This window comes from Durio zibethinus, chromosome 21 (genome assembly GCF_047325235.1).
Source record: "Durio zibethinus cultivar Kanyao isolate XHJ-2024 chromosome 21, ASM4732523v1, whole genome shotgun sequence".
NCBI classification, from domain to species: domain Eukaryota; kingdom Viridiplantae; phylum Streptophyta; class Magnoliopsida; order Malvales; family Malvaceae; genus Durio; species Durio zibethinus.
The window spans coordinates 4,945,178-4,960,967 of record NC_143182.1 but is presented as its reverse complement, the minus strand read 5'-3'; the positions used below and the strand labels follow the sequence as shown (position 1 = coordinate 4,960,967).

Below are 15,790 nucleotides of genomic sequence, written 5' to 3'. Positions count from 1 at the left end.
ATGTTATCTTTTAGAAAAAGAGCAAACATCATACTTATACAGAGCATGCATTATTTTATTTGGGGGGCAAAGCAATAAATGTAAGATTAACACGTGATTTCACTTGTTATTTTATATATCAAGAGATTAAGATCTAAAGTTTGGAGATTCGTTAAAGTCAAATCTGTCGCTTAAGCTGATGGGCAATTCGGGCCTACCCCCAAAACTGTGGGCTCGACCTTATCATTAATGACTGCTGCTGAGGCGATTCGTTCCAATTCAAAAATTATTGCTACCAGCGGCGGCGAATATGTTCAATTTGGCTATTTTTCGATTTTGTCTGTTCTTCCCAAAATACCCTAAGAATGTTGCTTTCACAAAATTTCTTTCACCATTTATGGAATCAAAATCGGAAATCACCTTTTCATCCTTCATCATAGCATTATTATCACGGTCAAACCATCAAAGCAAATAAAAGGGTAAATACTGAGATCGGACGATCGTTATTGCTTCCATTGTTAAATGACTCGTGTGTTACGTCTGTAAGATTTTTATTGTTAGTATTTTACATTAAAATTATTAGTACTGAAAATAAAAAGTATCTGGACGAGTCAATTCAAGTAATGAGAAAGAGGCCAGTATCGTCATTTTGGTAATTTTTACCGCAAAAAAAATAAAAGCAGTAACAAGAGAGAAATCAGAATTCAAAACGTAAAGGTCTCTTCAGTTCTCTCTCTCAGTCAAGCGACTTTTTTTCTTCAAATCTTTAAAAAAAAAAAAAAATCATCGAGAACACAAAAACAAGAAGAAAATCAAGCAAACAAGAACACTCGTGGTTCTTTCCCTTTAATTTTCGTCTTCAAAATTTTACCTTTCAATACCCCTCCAAAAGTCCATAATCTCTTCTCCATCCCATCAATTTCCTTGATCAAGCAAAAGCTGCAAAACTTTCTTTTTAGTAATTTAACGTTTAAAATAAAAGATTAATAGTAGTAGAATGTCTAACTCCGGCGGGTTCGCGGTGACCCGAACTCACACGGGGGACCGATTCTACAACCCGCCGGCGGTGAGGCGGCACCAACAGTTATTACAACAGCAGCAGTTTCAGAGGCAGCAGCTACACAGACCGTTGCAAAAGGAGCTACAGGGACCGTTAAAGAATGAGAGCCGAGATGACTCGGTCGACTTAATGACTGAGGCTTGGACGGATTCGGACGAGTCTACATTGTCGAGGCCTAACTCGGTCTGCCCTTCTTCACCGTCGTCGCCGAAGAATGCCAATTTGACAAATTTGGATCGGCTCATGGAATCGGTCACTCCTTTTGTTCCGGCTCAGTGCTTCCCTGAGGTATTGTGAAAAGGAAATAGCTGTTTTTTTTTTTACTTTCATTGTAACTAAATAAAACTTTTGAGAATTATTTTTTGAGAAAAAAAAAAGGCAAAATCTTGGAGAGCTAATTTGTACTGTTTTTGTTTGGCGGAACGTGAGATTTAGTTGAGATAGTAGATAAGCGTTATCTTGTGGAGAACTGGCTTTATTAGGCTAATTAATGGTGTGGGGTTTTACTATTGCTTTCATTTTTTTGTCCTAATGTGATAAGAAGATTTAGATTCATCTTCTTTAGAACAACATTGCAGAGTCTTGTTCATGGAAATAAAAGAATTAGTTCTTTTTCTCAGATATTTACTTTTGCATTAATTATCAATAGTAGAATAGTTTAATTGGCATTTGGCGCTTCTCGTTTGCTCAGTTTACATTTAAGTTAGAGTTTGAAAGAAAATTCCATATATATTCGCTTAGCAATCTGTTGGAATCAGGAATTTCTGTATTTGATTTCATTGCGTTCCTTTGTGAGTTTTCTTTTGTTTTTTGGTTTTATAGGCAATATTGAGGGGATGGAGAACTCGTGAAGTTGATTTATCCCCATATTATTGTCTCGGTGACCTATGGGAATGTTTTAGTGAGTGGAGTGTATATGGAGTTGGAGTGCCACTGTTGTTGAACGGAAGTGATTCTGTCAAGCAATACTACGTTCCATCCTTGTCAGGCATACAATTGTACGTTGATCCACATAGGCCTAGGTGAGCTTCTTACTACCATATCTTCCTAACTAAAATTTCCTCTTCTCAACTCATAAAGTCCTGTAAATATGATAGAGTTGGATTGGATGTTTTTCATTGTGTTCTTTTAACCACATGGCAGTGGACAAATTTCTAGATTTTTATACATTGCTGGTTCTTATGTTTCCTCTTGATATTGCGATGATGTGATTACTTAAATTCATTGTTGATATATAAAAAAAATTTCCCAAATTGTCTGGCAACAAGAAACCTTGAATTTTATCTTTAAACTACCTGTTTGTTTTGATCATTATTGATTGGCTTTCCTACATTATATGAATCTACTTATTTTGAAGCCTGTGTTTTGTTCAAATATTCCTGGCTTACTGATTCTTAATGTTCATTTGACATGTTCCCTAGTTGCCATGTTGATGTCATCAACAATGGAATATGCTTCGCACTTGTGAATTTTGAAAGTTTATACTTTTTACACACAAATTGACTTGAAATAATGGTTCATTAATTGTTAACCTCTTTATCTGATCTGCACAACAACTACGGCTTTTCTTTGCTCTCACTCTTCCATCATGACATTATTGTTTGACAGAATTGTATTTGTGACAGTTAGCTTAATAGACATTATCATTGGCTTTGTGAATATAAGTGTTTTATTTCCAGCTGCATCCAGGCACTTAATCTACGATAAGAAATACTGGGTTTGTTAAATCTTATTCTGGGCACTGGCTGACCTGCTTGCAACTAATAGCTGCATGCTTGGTATTACATAATATGTTTGTATAAACTGTGGAGATTTTGAGCTGCCTTACCGATAATTCTGAAAATTGCCAATCTATTGAAGGCCTAGTGAGGATAGGGATGGTGAGCCTTCGAGGGAGACTAATAGTGCTGGAAGTAGTGACTGTGAAACAGACAGTAGAGTGAAAAGTGGTGTTGATGGAGTATGGGGGCAGCACAACTCCCACAGGATGAGTAGACCTCCTATGAGTTCATCCAGTGATGAAGTAGAGGTTGACGAGTCGCCTGGGTTGCTGGTTTTTGAATACTTTGAGCAAGAACAGCCACATCATCGAAAACCTTTATATGACAAGGCAAGTTCATGTTAGTGGTGATTTAGAATATTAAGTTCTTTCTCTTCAAATGTTTGCTTGTGTCCTCACTTGGATGCTTGTGGCACATTTTTCTGACCCAACAGATTTCAAGTCTTGCATCTCAATTTCCAGAGATCAGGTTGTACAGGAGCTGTGATCTATTGCCAGCTAGTTGGATTTCGGTGGCTTGGTAGGACATCTTTTACTTCTGAGGATTGACCAAGTCTGTGTTATTTTTATCTTACCGTGCTATTTGTTTGGTTATGTTATTTTTGGGCTAGGTACCCGATATACAGAATACCTATGGGTCCAACGCTACAAAATCTGGACGCATCTTTCTTGACCTTCCATTTTCTGTCGACACGTACTCGAAGTATATCCCTTTATCTTTCATTTATATTCATGGGGCATAAACCTATGTTACGAGGCTATATTATGTGCCTTGTTGAGTTAATCTTATCACTTATTTTATGGCTGGTACAGGAAAAAGTCAGCTGCAGTATCCTGCTTCTAGCAGTAGGAAAGTCTTTGGTGTTGATGCATCTTCAAAGATTTCTCTACCTGTTTTTGGCCTTGCTTCCTATAAGTTGAGAGGTTCAATTTTGACTCTCAATGGTTCCAAAGAATGGCAGCAAGCAAGCTCTCTGTTACAAGAAGCTGACAATTGGCTGCGCCCTTTACAAGTCCATCTTCCTGATTTCCAGTTTTTTGTATCACATAACTCACAGTGGAGATAACAAAGGTACCTTAAACTTTCTATAACAGCTCTTTCAGTTGTTTAGGAAAGTCCAAAGGCTCAGTTGAACAGAACAGAGAATGCTTGTCGCTTCAGAGATGCGCCATAAGGGAAAAGGAGGTCAAAATTTGCAACTAGATTGCGTTTATTGAAATTGCCAGCTGTCAGAAATGATAGGTACAAGAGGCAGCTGTTTTATCATATTCTCGAGCAGGGCCCAAGAAGCTATGATGAGCTCATTGGAATTTATATCACCACTCAATTATTTTGCTGTGTGGCTACTGGCTAGTTCAAGTTCTATGGTCTTGGTACGCTTGTGAATTGCCAGCCAAGCAGCCTTGTCTTTCTTCATCAACATGACTTTTTTACGAACATTTGGAAATACTGACCAAAATTTGAATGTCTGTACCATATCTGCACATATGCACCCATACCTGTAGTTTCCAAAAAAGGAAATATTCGTAAGTTATCTGGGTATTCGTAAATGTTTCTTGAGCTTTACAATTCTGGAGTGCCGGTGATTGTTGTTTCTAGTCCCAGTAACCAAGTTATGAGCACTTCCATAGTTTGTTTCACAACTTTTATGCAGTAAAGTTTCCCAAGATATTGCTGAAGTATCTCATCTTTAGGTGTCTGGCTCAAAAGTCTGAAATTCTACATTTGGTGCCTTACCATTTCTTTGGACAATATTTTTTTCTTCCCCAAAACACACGTTAGAAAAAGCAGCGTGCAGGTGACTCGCTTAATAACAGATGGCGGCATATGGTATTTTGCAAATTTAATCCCAAAGCTTCGGTCAAAAACTAATAAGTGATAAAGGAAATTCGTTTTCGTTTGCATGCAAAAACCTACCATCGGTTGCAGGATAAATGAACTGAGTCTGTTCCCTAAACAAATCCAGAAGATACAAGTCGCTGCCTCCTGGCTCCATAGGAAATAGGCCCAAAGGCCCGCCAATCAGCCGCGTGCTTTTGGGTTGGGCCTAAACTTATAAAAAGAACATTTGTAGTTCTTCGGCTTATCTAATAGTAATAGATAAAAAAGAGTCAAAAGCAACCTTATCCTTGAAAATTGCGAAAACTCCAGAGTTGGGATAAGCCCAATCAGGATTGAAATTTGGTTACGATCAAGCTTAGCGTCTTATTCCTGCCCGCGAAGTAATCGCAACACTGTCCTGGAAAACCTTATCCCTAAACTTGCAGAAAACCCAGCACCCCCCCTTTCCACAATTCGAATTCAAGGTATAATTTTTTGGTCAACTATCTGATCTTCCTCTTCCTTCTTCTGTTATACATTCTCTTTTCTTTTCTGGGTAGTTCCCTGTTTGTTTTATCATGTCCAAATTTTAAGATTGAAATTATCAATTTGTTCGTTCATAATTCTTGCATTGATTTCACCATGCCCAATTTTGAAATATTTGTTGTTTCTGATAATGTCTTATCTTTACATTGTTGAAGTATGGGTATCCGAGCCCGAGGCAATATGGATCGCCTAAGGACGATATGGACTCCTGAAATGGACCGATATTTCATTGATCTAATGTTGGAACAGGTCAATAAAGGTAATAGGTTTGATGATCATGTGTTCAGCAAAACAGCATGGAAGAACATGAGTTCATTGTTCAACGAGAAATTCAATTTTGAATATGAAACAGATGTTCTAAAAAATCGGCACAAAACACTGAGAAATCTGTACAGAGGTGTTAAGAATCTCTTAAATCAGAAGGTTTTTACCTGGGATGCAACGCGGCAAATGGTGATCGCTGACAATAAAGTCTGGGATGAATATATCAAGGTGCAATGCTTAATTCTTATGTGATAACTTTAATGGATTTAGTATTACATTTACATTATAGGGTCTTACAGGTTTTCTATTCATAGGTACACCCTGATGTGCGTTCTTACAGAGTAAAAACTATTCCCTACTATAATGATTTGTGTGTTATCTATGGAGATAGGATAGCTGGGAAAACCGGTAATAAATTCCATCCTTGATGCTACTAACTTTATTGTCTGGTGTATCTAATTGTTGGAAGGTTTCATATATTGTTGATGATTGGTTTATAGGTGACAATGTGCCTGAGACATCATCACACTTGGGTGAGGACAAAACTGGATCAGCCAGTCAGCCAGAATGTGTCAATGAGGGAGCTGTGGAGCCTGTTCATGAAATTGCAGCAGTAGATGAAGAATGTATCTCTGTGCCCCAAGAATTGAAGGACACGCCAGAGGCTATGCCAAATGCAACAACAAATTCACTGTATAGTCGTACTAGGACGAATTGGCAACCACCAATGGACCGTTTTTTCCTTGATCTTATGCTTGAGCAAATGCAGAAAGGCAATCAGATTGATGGTGTATTTCGCAAGCAGGCATGGATTGAGATGATTGCTTCATTTAATGCAAAATTTGGTTTTAACTATGACATGGATATACTAAAGAATCGCTATAAAACTCTAAGAAGGCAATATAATGTCATAAAGAATCTTCTTGAACTGGATGGATTTGCCTGGGATGATACTCGTCAAATGGTGACAGCTGATGATAGTGTATGGCAAGAGTACATCAAGGTATGTATCTATGTGTAAAACTCAAACTGTGCCTTTATAGCAAAATAATTCAGTCCTGTTACATATACCTTTTGCACCAGTTCCTCTAGTCTAGGCCATATTATCCATAAGATGTTCAGTTATCTTCTATTATACCTGAAGCTTACATAATTACACTTAGAAGCTACATAGAATCAGTGTAACATGTAGCTGAGGACTTTGGCAGAGAATATCCACCATCAAGAATTCATGGTGTCGTTTTGTTTTGTTAGGATAAAGAGGTAAAGTGGAAGATGGTACTGCCTTTATTTAATTATATATATTTTTATATTCATTTATTTATTTAATTATTACTATTTTCATTTTATTTATCTATTTGTATGGTAAAGTATTAAGCCTTCTGAGAAGTAATGGAGACTTTTGATGCATATTGTAACCCTCCCTTTATTCTATGGGATTTCAAAAGCTTTGGTGTACTTACATGCAGGGGCATACTGATGCACGACAATTCATGACCCGACCAGTGCCATACTATAAAGACTTGTGTTTGATATGCAGTGATCTATATCCTGATGAAAGTGACCGCTTTTCCCTTCAATGTGTAGAACCACAAAATGGGGTCCTAGAAATGAAGCCTCGGGTAGCAACAAAGAGTTCTCAGTCTCGTGCGGCATCAGTTTCCAGTGAAGATGAAATTGGTGACGTGCTGGAGCCAGCAACTGTGGGTTCAAGGACAATTGGGTCTAATCTTAAGTACAAACGTCAATTAGAAAACCAGTTAAATGCTACTCATTCAAAAAAATCACGAGGTGAAGATGACCGTATGGCCACTGCTCTCCGTGAGATGGCTACCGCTGTTTCTTCTTTAACAGAGAAGAAGGATGATGGGAACTCAAACTCCGTCTCAATAGAGAATGTAATTACAGCCGTACAGGCATTACCGGACGTGGATGAAGACCTTATATTGGATGCATGTGATTTCCTGGAGGATGAAATAAAAGCAAAAACATTTCTTGCGCTGGATGTCAAACTAAGAAAGAAGTGGTTGTTAAGGAAGCTTCGTCCTCAGAAGTGAGTTTAATAGAGTTTAATTCGATTTTTTTTAGCAGATTAGGCTGAGTCTCAGAATCAGCTGAGAACTTTTGACTGGAATCATTTAGATTTGTGTCATAGTGAATGTAAATTTAAGTTAGTTGGGCAAAGTTGTCCGTAAACAATTTAGCACATTAACACACACAAGAATCTTATTAAAATGGCTTTAGCTGTTAATACATTCCAACATGTCCGTACTCCATGTGTTCAGTCAACATCAAGAATTTGTTCGCCTTTACTGAACACTGCTTACATTTGTTAGTGCCTACGAAGCTTTAAATTCAGATAAACTAGCCAATTTAAGGATGGAAAAGGAAGTAAACAGAGCTGATATTGACGTTATGCACTAATGCTTTAACGACAGCAAAAATACAAGAGTTTTAACTCTGTTGTGGCCTAATTGATAAGATTGCCCTGCCAAATAAATTACATTACATTCTTGAATCTATCCTAGCTTTCTCTGTTAAACGATCGGCATGTTCGTTCAACACAAGAAACACGGATGATGGCAAATTTGTTAAAATTTGAAGTAGAGGACCATCAATTCTGTGCTGTCTTGTTCATAAGTCACCATCAAAGATGGTGGATAACAATAGTCCTTGTACAAACTCGCACCTCTTCGCCTTCTCCAAGTGCTCCACATCTGACAAGGGGGATGATTGAGCATCTCTGTCCACCATAAGATTATCATGAACTCGCATTCGGTGAAGGGGAAAAATCTTAAGTAAGAAAAAAGAGAAAGTAAAACCATATTTGACTGGTAATATATCATCTATAATTATTGTATTACAATTAACCACTCACAATTCATAATTGTTTGGGTCCATTAAAATTTTGTAAGAAGTCCACATTTATAAACTGTAAACCCTTGCATAATTTTTGTTGTGATTAGACAATTGCAGTTTAAATGCTCCTATCCTGATACCATTAAAAGCAGAAGGCATCGTCATTCTTATATGTCCCAAAAGTTGTGAAGCAAATGAAATCAATTAGAAAATACAAGATCTGCTCGACTATATGAGCCTAAAACTTGCTATCAGCCTTGCATTAAGTCAAATATTAAATGGAAGTAAAACCTCAAAACACATTGTTTGCATTCTTATTTTCCCAACAACCATTGTTGGTTATTTTTCTAGTCCCTTCTTCTGCCTCAGCATATAAGTCAAAGTGATTTCGGTGTGTGGTCATTTGTTTAAGCTCCAGAAATTTGAAAAACAAAAATTTTTCATTGCCATTGTTATTTTTCATGAACACTTATTTTCTCATATAAATGCCTCTTGAAAAGAAAATAACATAATCATGCTGTTATAGCTCAGTTTCAAAAGGATTTAGCTTAGCTCAACCACTGAAGACAACATCTTAAAACATGATAGAATAACTTACTTTTCTAACATTTTCTCATCTGAGCATTTTTCTTCCAAGGTCACTTCAGTAGAAGAGGCAGACTTTACGCTTTCAGATGAATCAGCTGGAGGTACATAGGAAAGAAATGAAAGCAATGGATCAGGTGCTGTATTGGAGGAAGAAATTGAAGACCATGACCTGGAAAGAAGAGATTGATAATGCGCATTGGGCAACTCCTTTCTCGAGGAAGAAAGAGTTGCATAAGAGTCGCCTTTACAAAATTTTAATTTGTGGTTACTGTAATCACAGGTCAAGGGACACAAGTCATGAATCTCAAACCATCATCATAGTCACGCAATTTAAGTTACAAAATAAAAGGGACTATTTCAGAGAGATTCAATAATAGAAGGAGGAGGTGATGACAAACCTTTCAAGCAAAATGACATAATCTAGAATAGGAAAATGAGTTGAAGAAAGAGAAAAAAAAAAGAAAAATGAATAACACCTCCAACTCAAATGAAATAAAAGGATATCTTGAAAATATTCCCATGCTGTGTTGTTATGTGGTCAACCATGTTCATCCCTACCCTCAGACCACAAACAGGACATACCTGCAATTATAAGCAATAATGATTAGCTGATTGTCTAAAATGCAATTAAAATTAAGCTATATAGAAGTACCCTGATTATTCTGATATTTGATAAGAATACTTCCTTTTTGCTCTTCTCAAACAGAACACTTCATATTATGTAATGAGGCATATTTAGAAAAAATTCTATAAGCTAGAACATAACCTGACAATGTAAAAAGCCCCAGTTCCCGCCAACAGGCCAACACATGCACAAGAAAGAGAGAAAGAGGGAGAGAGAGAAAATGCTGTGACATCTTAACTTCAATCAATGAAACCAAAGTAGGGCAACCAAAATGGTGCTAGAATATTATGAATGAATGTCAGTTTCATAAGAAAATGGGCATAATGGACTGATAATGAAGACAAAAAACCATTAAAAGGGTGAAGGAAAAAAACAAATTTGTCCATTAGCTCTAGCAATCATCCATGCAGTACCAGTGACAGAAGAAAATACAAGTCATATAATTTGGCAAGATGGATGAAGTCGATAAACACTTGAAAAGCTTCAATGAGTCAGAATGGGTAAACAAGAACAATTTGAGCCATACAAAAATGCAAGATGTTAGAACATGTTGGCTGGTAAAAAATTTAACATGTTCATCAAATGAGTGACACTAGAATAATAATGGGGGAAGAAAAACAATTGAAATTATTTCAGTTCTAATAACATGTATTTATCAAACCAAGCTTTCTAGCTGCATTACCAAACACCTTCAAATGCCATTCCTCTTTCCCCAAGTGGAAAACGCATAGCATTAAAAGATCAATCAGCTAAGTTCACATAGCTGAGATTCAAGGCATTCTTGGGCTGAGTCAACTTATGCACAGCTAGTAAAAGATTCCATCTTTTCTAACTCTAACCATTATCCACAATTACCAAAGTAAAGCATATCCAAGAAGAGCAGAAAAATTCCCTAAATATCAATTCTAACAATCTTTCAAAAATAACAAACTTTTATGCCAAACAAGAAATCCAGAAGGGAAGTGCGTACCCCATAGCCAGCTTCAAGATGATGCTCCTCATCAATATGGCAGCACAATCCAAGTAAATCAAAATCCTCAGAACAATACGGGCAGGGGTATTCTGTCTTCAATTCATCGTCTTCTTCAATCTCTTCAAAATCAATACAAAGATCTGCTTCAAAAACAAGAAAACACCGTTTCACTAACCAAACAAAACCCATAAAACCAAAACCCAAAATGAAAAAAAAAAAAAACTAACCACTTTGGGATTTAAGAGTGGACTGGTAGCTCCTTGATGAAGCTGAGAAACCAAAGCTCCAAGTATCATCCTCCATAGAAACTTGATCACGCTCTAAAACTGTCAGCTGGCTTTGTGTCTAAAAGCGAAAGAATCTAACACGGATGCTTCTTAGATTTTTCCTCTTTTTTACCTCTCGCCTTTCTGGTTAGGGACAAAGAGCAAGTTAAATGGAGGAGGAAATGAAAATCGGGGAACGAGCTGGGTTACTTTTGTTTCTGTTTTTAAGGGTGCAAGGGGGAGAGCCGTATGCATAGCGAACACAAATTCCTACTTTCTGAAATGACCAGCAACTCCCGCATATTTATCAAGAACTACCCCCAAAAACCACGTTGTAAAAACACCTTTTTGGATTATTATTTTATTTTATTAATCTTTTAATTACTTTTCTGTCCGTTATATTTTGATTTATTACCGAACTGACATATTGAGGTTCGTTTCATGAAAGTGCGATTTCCGACCGGGGTTGTTATTGTCTTTTTGCTTTTGTTTTTTCCTTTTTTTTATGTATTTTTTAAAGGCAAAAAGGTCTTTTCCTTTGTAACATATTCATTTTCCTGGAAGCATAGTGAAGGACTGGACTGGACTCGGAGTGGTGAAAGTGACAACTGCATTGCCCTTTTGATAAGTTAAGAAAATAAAAGAAACGAAAAAAATTCAGTGGATAAGATAACAGTTTTAGTTGAAAAACAGAAAGATAGAAATCTATATTTAGTCTTCAAAGAACTATCATTGTTATTTTCAAATTCATTTTTAGATGAAAATTTTATTTCAAATTCATTTTTTGTTATACGAAAGTTTTGTCTAATGATACGTTATTTTATTTATTTATTTATTTATTTCTTCCACTTAAATGTGTTAAATATCAATGGGTTTAGAAAAAAAAAAAAAGAGAATTATAATTAAATACATATTTGTCTCATGTCACGTTTTTTAATTTGATATTTAGAAAATAAAAATTCTCAATAGATACTTTAACTTAATTTCGTTTGAAAGTAACAGTTATTTGGATAATATGTCTTAAGGAATTGAAATTTAAGTACTTAATGAAAATTTTATTTTATATACCAAAGTAAAAAAGTGATAGAGTATAGAGGATAAATATGTATTTAATTTAATTATAATATTTCTTCAAAAATATTCAATTATAATTTATTTTAATACATGTAATTTTATAGAAATAAAATATACTTAAACATAATTAAATGCTATAAAGTGGAAGCATGAATGTATTGCTTAAAAACGTGAAAATGAGGTAAAACTCAATCCATAATATGTTATTGTCGATTCATCATTGCTACTAAATTTAAGTAATGAAAAAGGAAAGTGTAGTGATAAGAAGTAATGGTACAAAATTTGTGTCATTGGCATTAGCATGTCTTTTTTTTTTTTTTTTTTTTTGTTATATAAGAAGAGTAAAACCTTAATATAAGAAATTAAATTTGGTTCGAAATTAAATTTTTAATATTTTTTAAGTGTTTTTAATCATTAGATTAAATATTTGAAGACTTATTAGTATGTCTCTATTTAAACAGAATAGTACTTTGATTCTACATATAACTAATAAAGCATTAATTTAAAAAAATTTTGGTTCATGAAATTGATATTATGACCTAAAAAAACACAGTTCGTATATTATTAAAGGTTCATCTGGCAGCGTCACAGCCACCTTTTATAACCGGAATCTAAAACGACATCAAAACGTCCCTGCCAAAGGAAACCTAATTATTATTAACAAACATGGATAGATCCAAAATGAGGCCCAAATAAAACCCAAGGTCTACAGAAAGAACGGCCCAAGTACTGGGTGTTGGCCTTTTATAGTGGCTAATTATATTTTTCGTTTGCATCCAGTTCCAGTTCCTAGTTGGCCCAGGTGTATGGGAACGAGTAGAACAGCATCCATCTTTCGAAGAGGAGGATTTGCTTCAAAGCTTTTTCCAGCTTCAATTCAAAGCTTTGATCTTATAATAATTCAATTCAAGCTTCAATTATTCCGCCACTTTGTCATACCCAAAACCCTAAAAAGTTCCCAATTTTCTTTCTAATTTATTTGCTGGTTCCCAACGACAACTGTCTCCGTTTTTCTTTTTTTCGCAATGGCGACTAGAAACCGAACCGTCCAATACAAAAAGCATAGAGATGCCTTAAATAGCGTTCGAGCTCCTCTTTCTTACTCAGCTTCCGGTTCGGGCGGTCCGGTTATTGAAATGGTTAACGCTCCTTTCCTTCGTTCCAAACGTTCTTCTTACACTCCTCTCAGCACCGAAGAAGACCCTTGCCCTTCAAGGTAACTACCTACCTCTCCATTTCTTTTCTCTTTTTTTTTTTTTTAATAGAAAAAATTGTTATATTTGCTTAATAATTACTACCGACTTTGATTTTGTTTTATTTTGTGTTGCAGTAACGGTGCGTTTAAAGTTGGTTTGCCGCCAGCGTGGGTTGACGATTCGGAAGAAATTGCGGCAAATATTCAACGAGCCAAGATCAAGATGGCGGAGTTAGTCAAAGCTCATTCCAAGGCTTTAATGCCTTCGTTTGGAGACGGCAAAGAAGATCAACGCGCGATTGAGGTTTTAACCAAAGAAATTACAGATATATTAAGGAAATCTGAAAAGCGATTGTTAACGCTTTCCAGCAACGGATCTTCCGAGGATTCCAATCTCAGAAAAAATGTACAGGTAATTATTACTAATTCTTATTCTCCAACAATGTTAATTTTTTTCTAGCTTCAGTTGAAGATTATGAGAATTTGGTATAAATTAATCTCTGATTATTTTATTCACTGATTTACTACTTATATTTATTTATTTTGAAATTCCTCTTGGGGCAGCGTTCACTTGCTACAGACCTTCAGAGCCTATCGGTGGACCTGCGGCGAAAACAATCAACTTATTTGAAACGGCTACAACAGCAAAAAGAGGTTTGATTGGATTGATTTTTGCTTAGGTCGATGTTAATCTCTATGAAGCTTTCTGTGACTCTGATTGTTATGTGCATTATTTAACTGTGTGTATATTTGTTTTGTGGTGTAGGGACAGGATGGTGTTGACGTGGAGTTGAACTTGAATGAGAACAGATATAGATTGGAAGACAGTGAATTCAGTGATGTGGTACGCCATTTTCTAATTTGTACTTTCGTATTACAACTTTTTTGATAGGTGGACTGATTTCTATAACTAGGATTTAGGTGTTAGGTGATTTGAATTTGAGTGGATCCGAAGGATGTCACACTCATACGAAACATAAATTATGGATACTTTAGGCGTTGTAGTATGCTTGAACAAATTTCACATGTTTTTTTGAATGTTTTGGTATGTAATGGATTGCAAGGCCTGAATCATTTATGATCATTTATGATTTGATTAAACCAATTTCATGTTCTAATATAAATAACACGATGGCTGACTAATGCAGGGTTTTAATGAGCACCAAATGAGCAAGCTGCAGCAGAGTGAGTTCTCAACTGTAGAAAGGGAAAGAGAGATCACTCAGGTATCTGGATGCGTTTTGTTTATGCTTTCAATGGTAGTTCTTTTCTAATGAATATAGTCATTTTGTAGGTTGTCAAGTCAGTGAATGAGCTTGCTCAAATCATGAAAGATCTCTCAGTTCTTGTGATAGACCAGGTCTGAGTGGATCCTTGTATTATGTTATTAATTTTTGTTATTTGATGCTTGCTGATACATTTTTCTAATATCTTCTATCAGGGCACAATTGTTGATCGGATAGACTACAACATTCAAAATGTTGCTACGTCAGTTGAGGAGGGACTCAAGGAGCTCCAGAAGGTTCTGTATTTCTGCCTCTCTCTCACTCATGCGTGGACACACATGGACAAACTCATTCCCTTATGTTGCACCCATATCCTGAACCAATTGCGCTTCCACAACCCCTGGATACTGTAGTCTTAGATTGTTGTGGTTTTGGAAAATTTTCAGAGTTACGTATAAGACAATCATGTTGCTTATGTTTGGAATTGCAGGCTGAACGAACACAGAATAAGGGAGGGATGGTGATGTGTGCGACAGTGCTTGTAATTTTATGCTTCATCATGATTGTCCTTTTGATCCTCAAAGCATTATTCTTGTGATCGTGTTCTCGTACAGTACTGACAGCAGCTTAGCATCTTAGTTTGACATGATTCATAATCATATCATGTATATATTCAGATCAGCAGACCGCCAATGATGTTCCTGAGGATGATCCTGATAGGGTGTTATAAACACACATTGGTCGTGGCCTGTGGGGAATGCGAACAAAGTTTTGTACTGCACTTTTTTCTTAAGAGGCTTGTATATAATATATTTTAGAAAACGTTTTCAAATAGGTGCTAGAATTTTGATTGTCAAGTATTATCTTTGACATTGTAATGAGGTGAGATTTACTCGTAACAATTCTTTGTGCGACTTTCTCATAACTAATGAAAAAGCAGAAGGCAGTCTGGGGTTGTCTTGAAATCTTGATGTTCTGGCGTCATGATTGTGCTGACCCTCATTTGATTCAAAACTACATAGTTGTAGCCTTTAATCTTACCTGTAAGTAGGGGTTGATAATGGGCTAAGTGTATATTTTGGACTGGTGCCTGTCAACAAAACGAAATTGCTCCCAAGCCAGGCTTTGTTTGGAGGTGGTCCACCTCTATCTGTGGCCTGTGGGCCTCTTACTACTAAAACATGATTTAGGGTTCATTTGTATGATTTAAGGTTCATTTGGATGAGCAATGAAATTAATTTTAATGAGATTGAAAATAGTGATAGATGTGAATTAGTTACTGTAATTTTGAAAATTAATAGTGAGATATGTGTTTGGATGCAAGAGTTACGGTAGTGGTAAGATGAATTATAATAAAAAAAATAATTATTAAATATATTAATTTAAAGATGATTAATAAATTATTTTTTATTTATATTTTAATATTATTTAACATTAATATATTAAAAATGTATTCAATCAAAATATTGATATATATTAAATTATATTAAAAAATAATTAAAATTTTAAGTGTTAAAAACTATTTTTATCTAT

General features: G+C 35.7%; 3 protein-coding genes and 1 pseudogene across 9 annotated transcripts; 3 read left to right on the top strand and 1 right to left on the bottom strand.

The window, feature by feature from the left end:
* Nucleotides 1–629: 629 nt before the first annotated feature.
* Nucleotides 630–4,502, top strand: LOC111305030 (uncharacterized). Its single transcript, XM_022902187.2, has 6 exons — nucleotides 630–1,327; nucleotides 1,862–2,061; nucleotides 2,900–3,149; nucleotides 3,254–3,339; nucleotides 3,431–3,522; nucleotides 3,633–4,502. Exons 1-6 carry the CDS (start codon nucleotides 977–979, stop codon nucleotides 3,884–3,886), a joined length of 1,233 nt encoding a protein of 410 aa, XP_022757922.2. The 5' UTR covers nucleotides 630–976; the 3' UTR covers nucleotides 3,887–4,502.
* Nucleotides 4,503–4,651: 149 nt separating this feature from the next.
* LOC111305029 (Myb/SANT-like DNA-binding domain protein) lies at nucleotides 4,652–7,706 on the top strand. Of its 2 annotated transcripts, XM_022902186.2 has the most exons (6): nucleotides 4,753–5,126; nucleotides 5,343–5,446; nucleotides 5,540–5,679; nucleotides 5,766–5,859; nucleotides 5,952–6,454; nucleotides 6,921–7,706. In XM_022902186.2, the coding sequence occupies exons 2-6, from the start codon at nucleotides 5,344–5,346 to the stop codon at nucleotides 7,506–7,508; spliced, it is 1,428 nt and encodes a 475-aa protein (XP_022757921.2). In that variant the 5' UTR covers nucleotides 4,753–5,126; nucleotide 5,343; the 3' UTR covers nucleotides 7,509–7,706. The 2 variants fall into 2 exon arrangements, with proteins under 2 accessions (XP_022757920.2, XP_022757921.2); XM_022902185.2 differs by having other exon boundaries at nucleotides 4,652–5,126; nucleotides 5,343–5,679.
* A 117-nt stretch (nucleotides 7,707–7,823) lies between these two features.
* On the bottom strand, nucleotides 7,824–11,012 carry LOC111305032 (protein DEHYDRATION-INDUCED 19 homolog 3-like). Of its 5 annotated transcripts, XM_022902191.2 has the most exons (6): nucleotides 10,724–11,012; nucleotides 10,494–10,639; nucleotides 9,403–9,480; nucleotides 8,909–9,168; nucleotides 8,330–8,443; nucleotides 8,057–8,194 (listed from the first exon to the last, which is right to left on the bottom strand). In XM_022902191.2, exons 1-5 carry the CDS (start codon nucleotides 10,797–10,799, stop codon nucleotides 8,377–8,379), a joined length of 627 nt encoding a protein of 208 aa, XP_022757926.1. In that variant the 5' UTR covers nucleotides 10,800–11,012; the 3' UTR covers nucleotides 8,057–8,194; nucleotides 8,330–8,376. The 5 variants fall into 5 exon arrangements, with proteins under 5 accessions (XP_022757923.1, XP_022757924.1, XP_022757925.1 ...); XM_022902188.2 differs by lacking the exon at nucleotides 8,330–8,443 and having other exon boundaries at nucleotides 7,824–8,244; nucleotides 10,724–11,011; XM_022902189.2 differs by lacking the exon at nucleotides 8,330–8,443 and having other exon boundaries at nucleotides 7,824–8,244; nucleotides 10,494–10,636; nucleotides 10,724–11,007.
* Nucleotides 11,013–12,722: 1,710 nt separating this feature from the next.
* Nucleotides 12,723–15,089, top strand: LOC111306047 (tlg2p-like protein a; annotated as a pseudogene). Its single transcript, XR_016331525.1, has 8 exons — nucleotides 12,723–13,052; nucleotides 13,167–13,443; nucleotides 13,596–13,685; nucleotides 13,798–13,875; nucleotides 14,180–14,257; nucleotides 14,326–14,391; nucleotides 14,473–14,553; nucleotides 14,748–15,089. The product of XR_016331525.1 is annotated as a tlg2p-like protein a (transcript).
* Nucleotides 15,090–15,790: the final 701 nt, after the last annotated feature.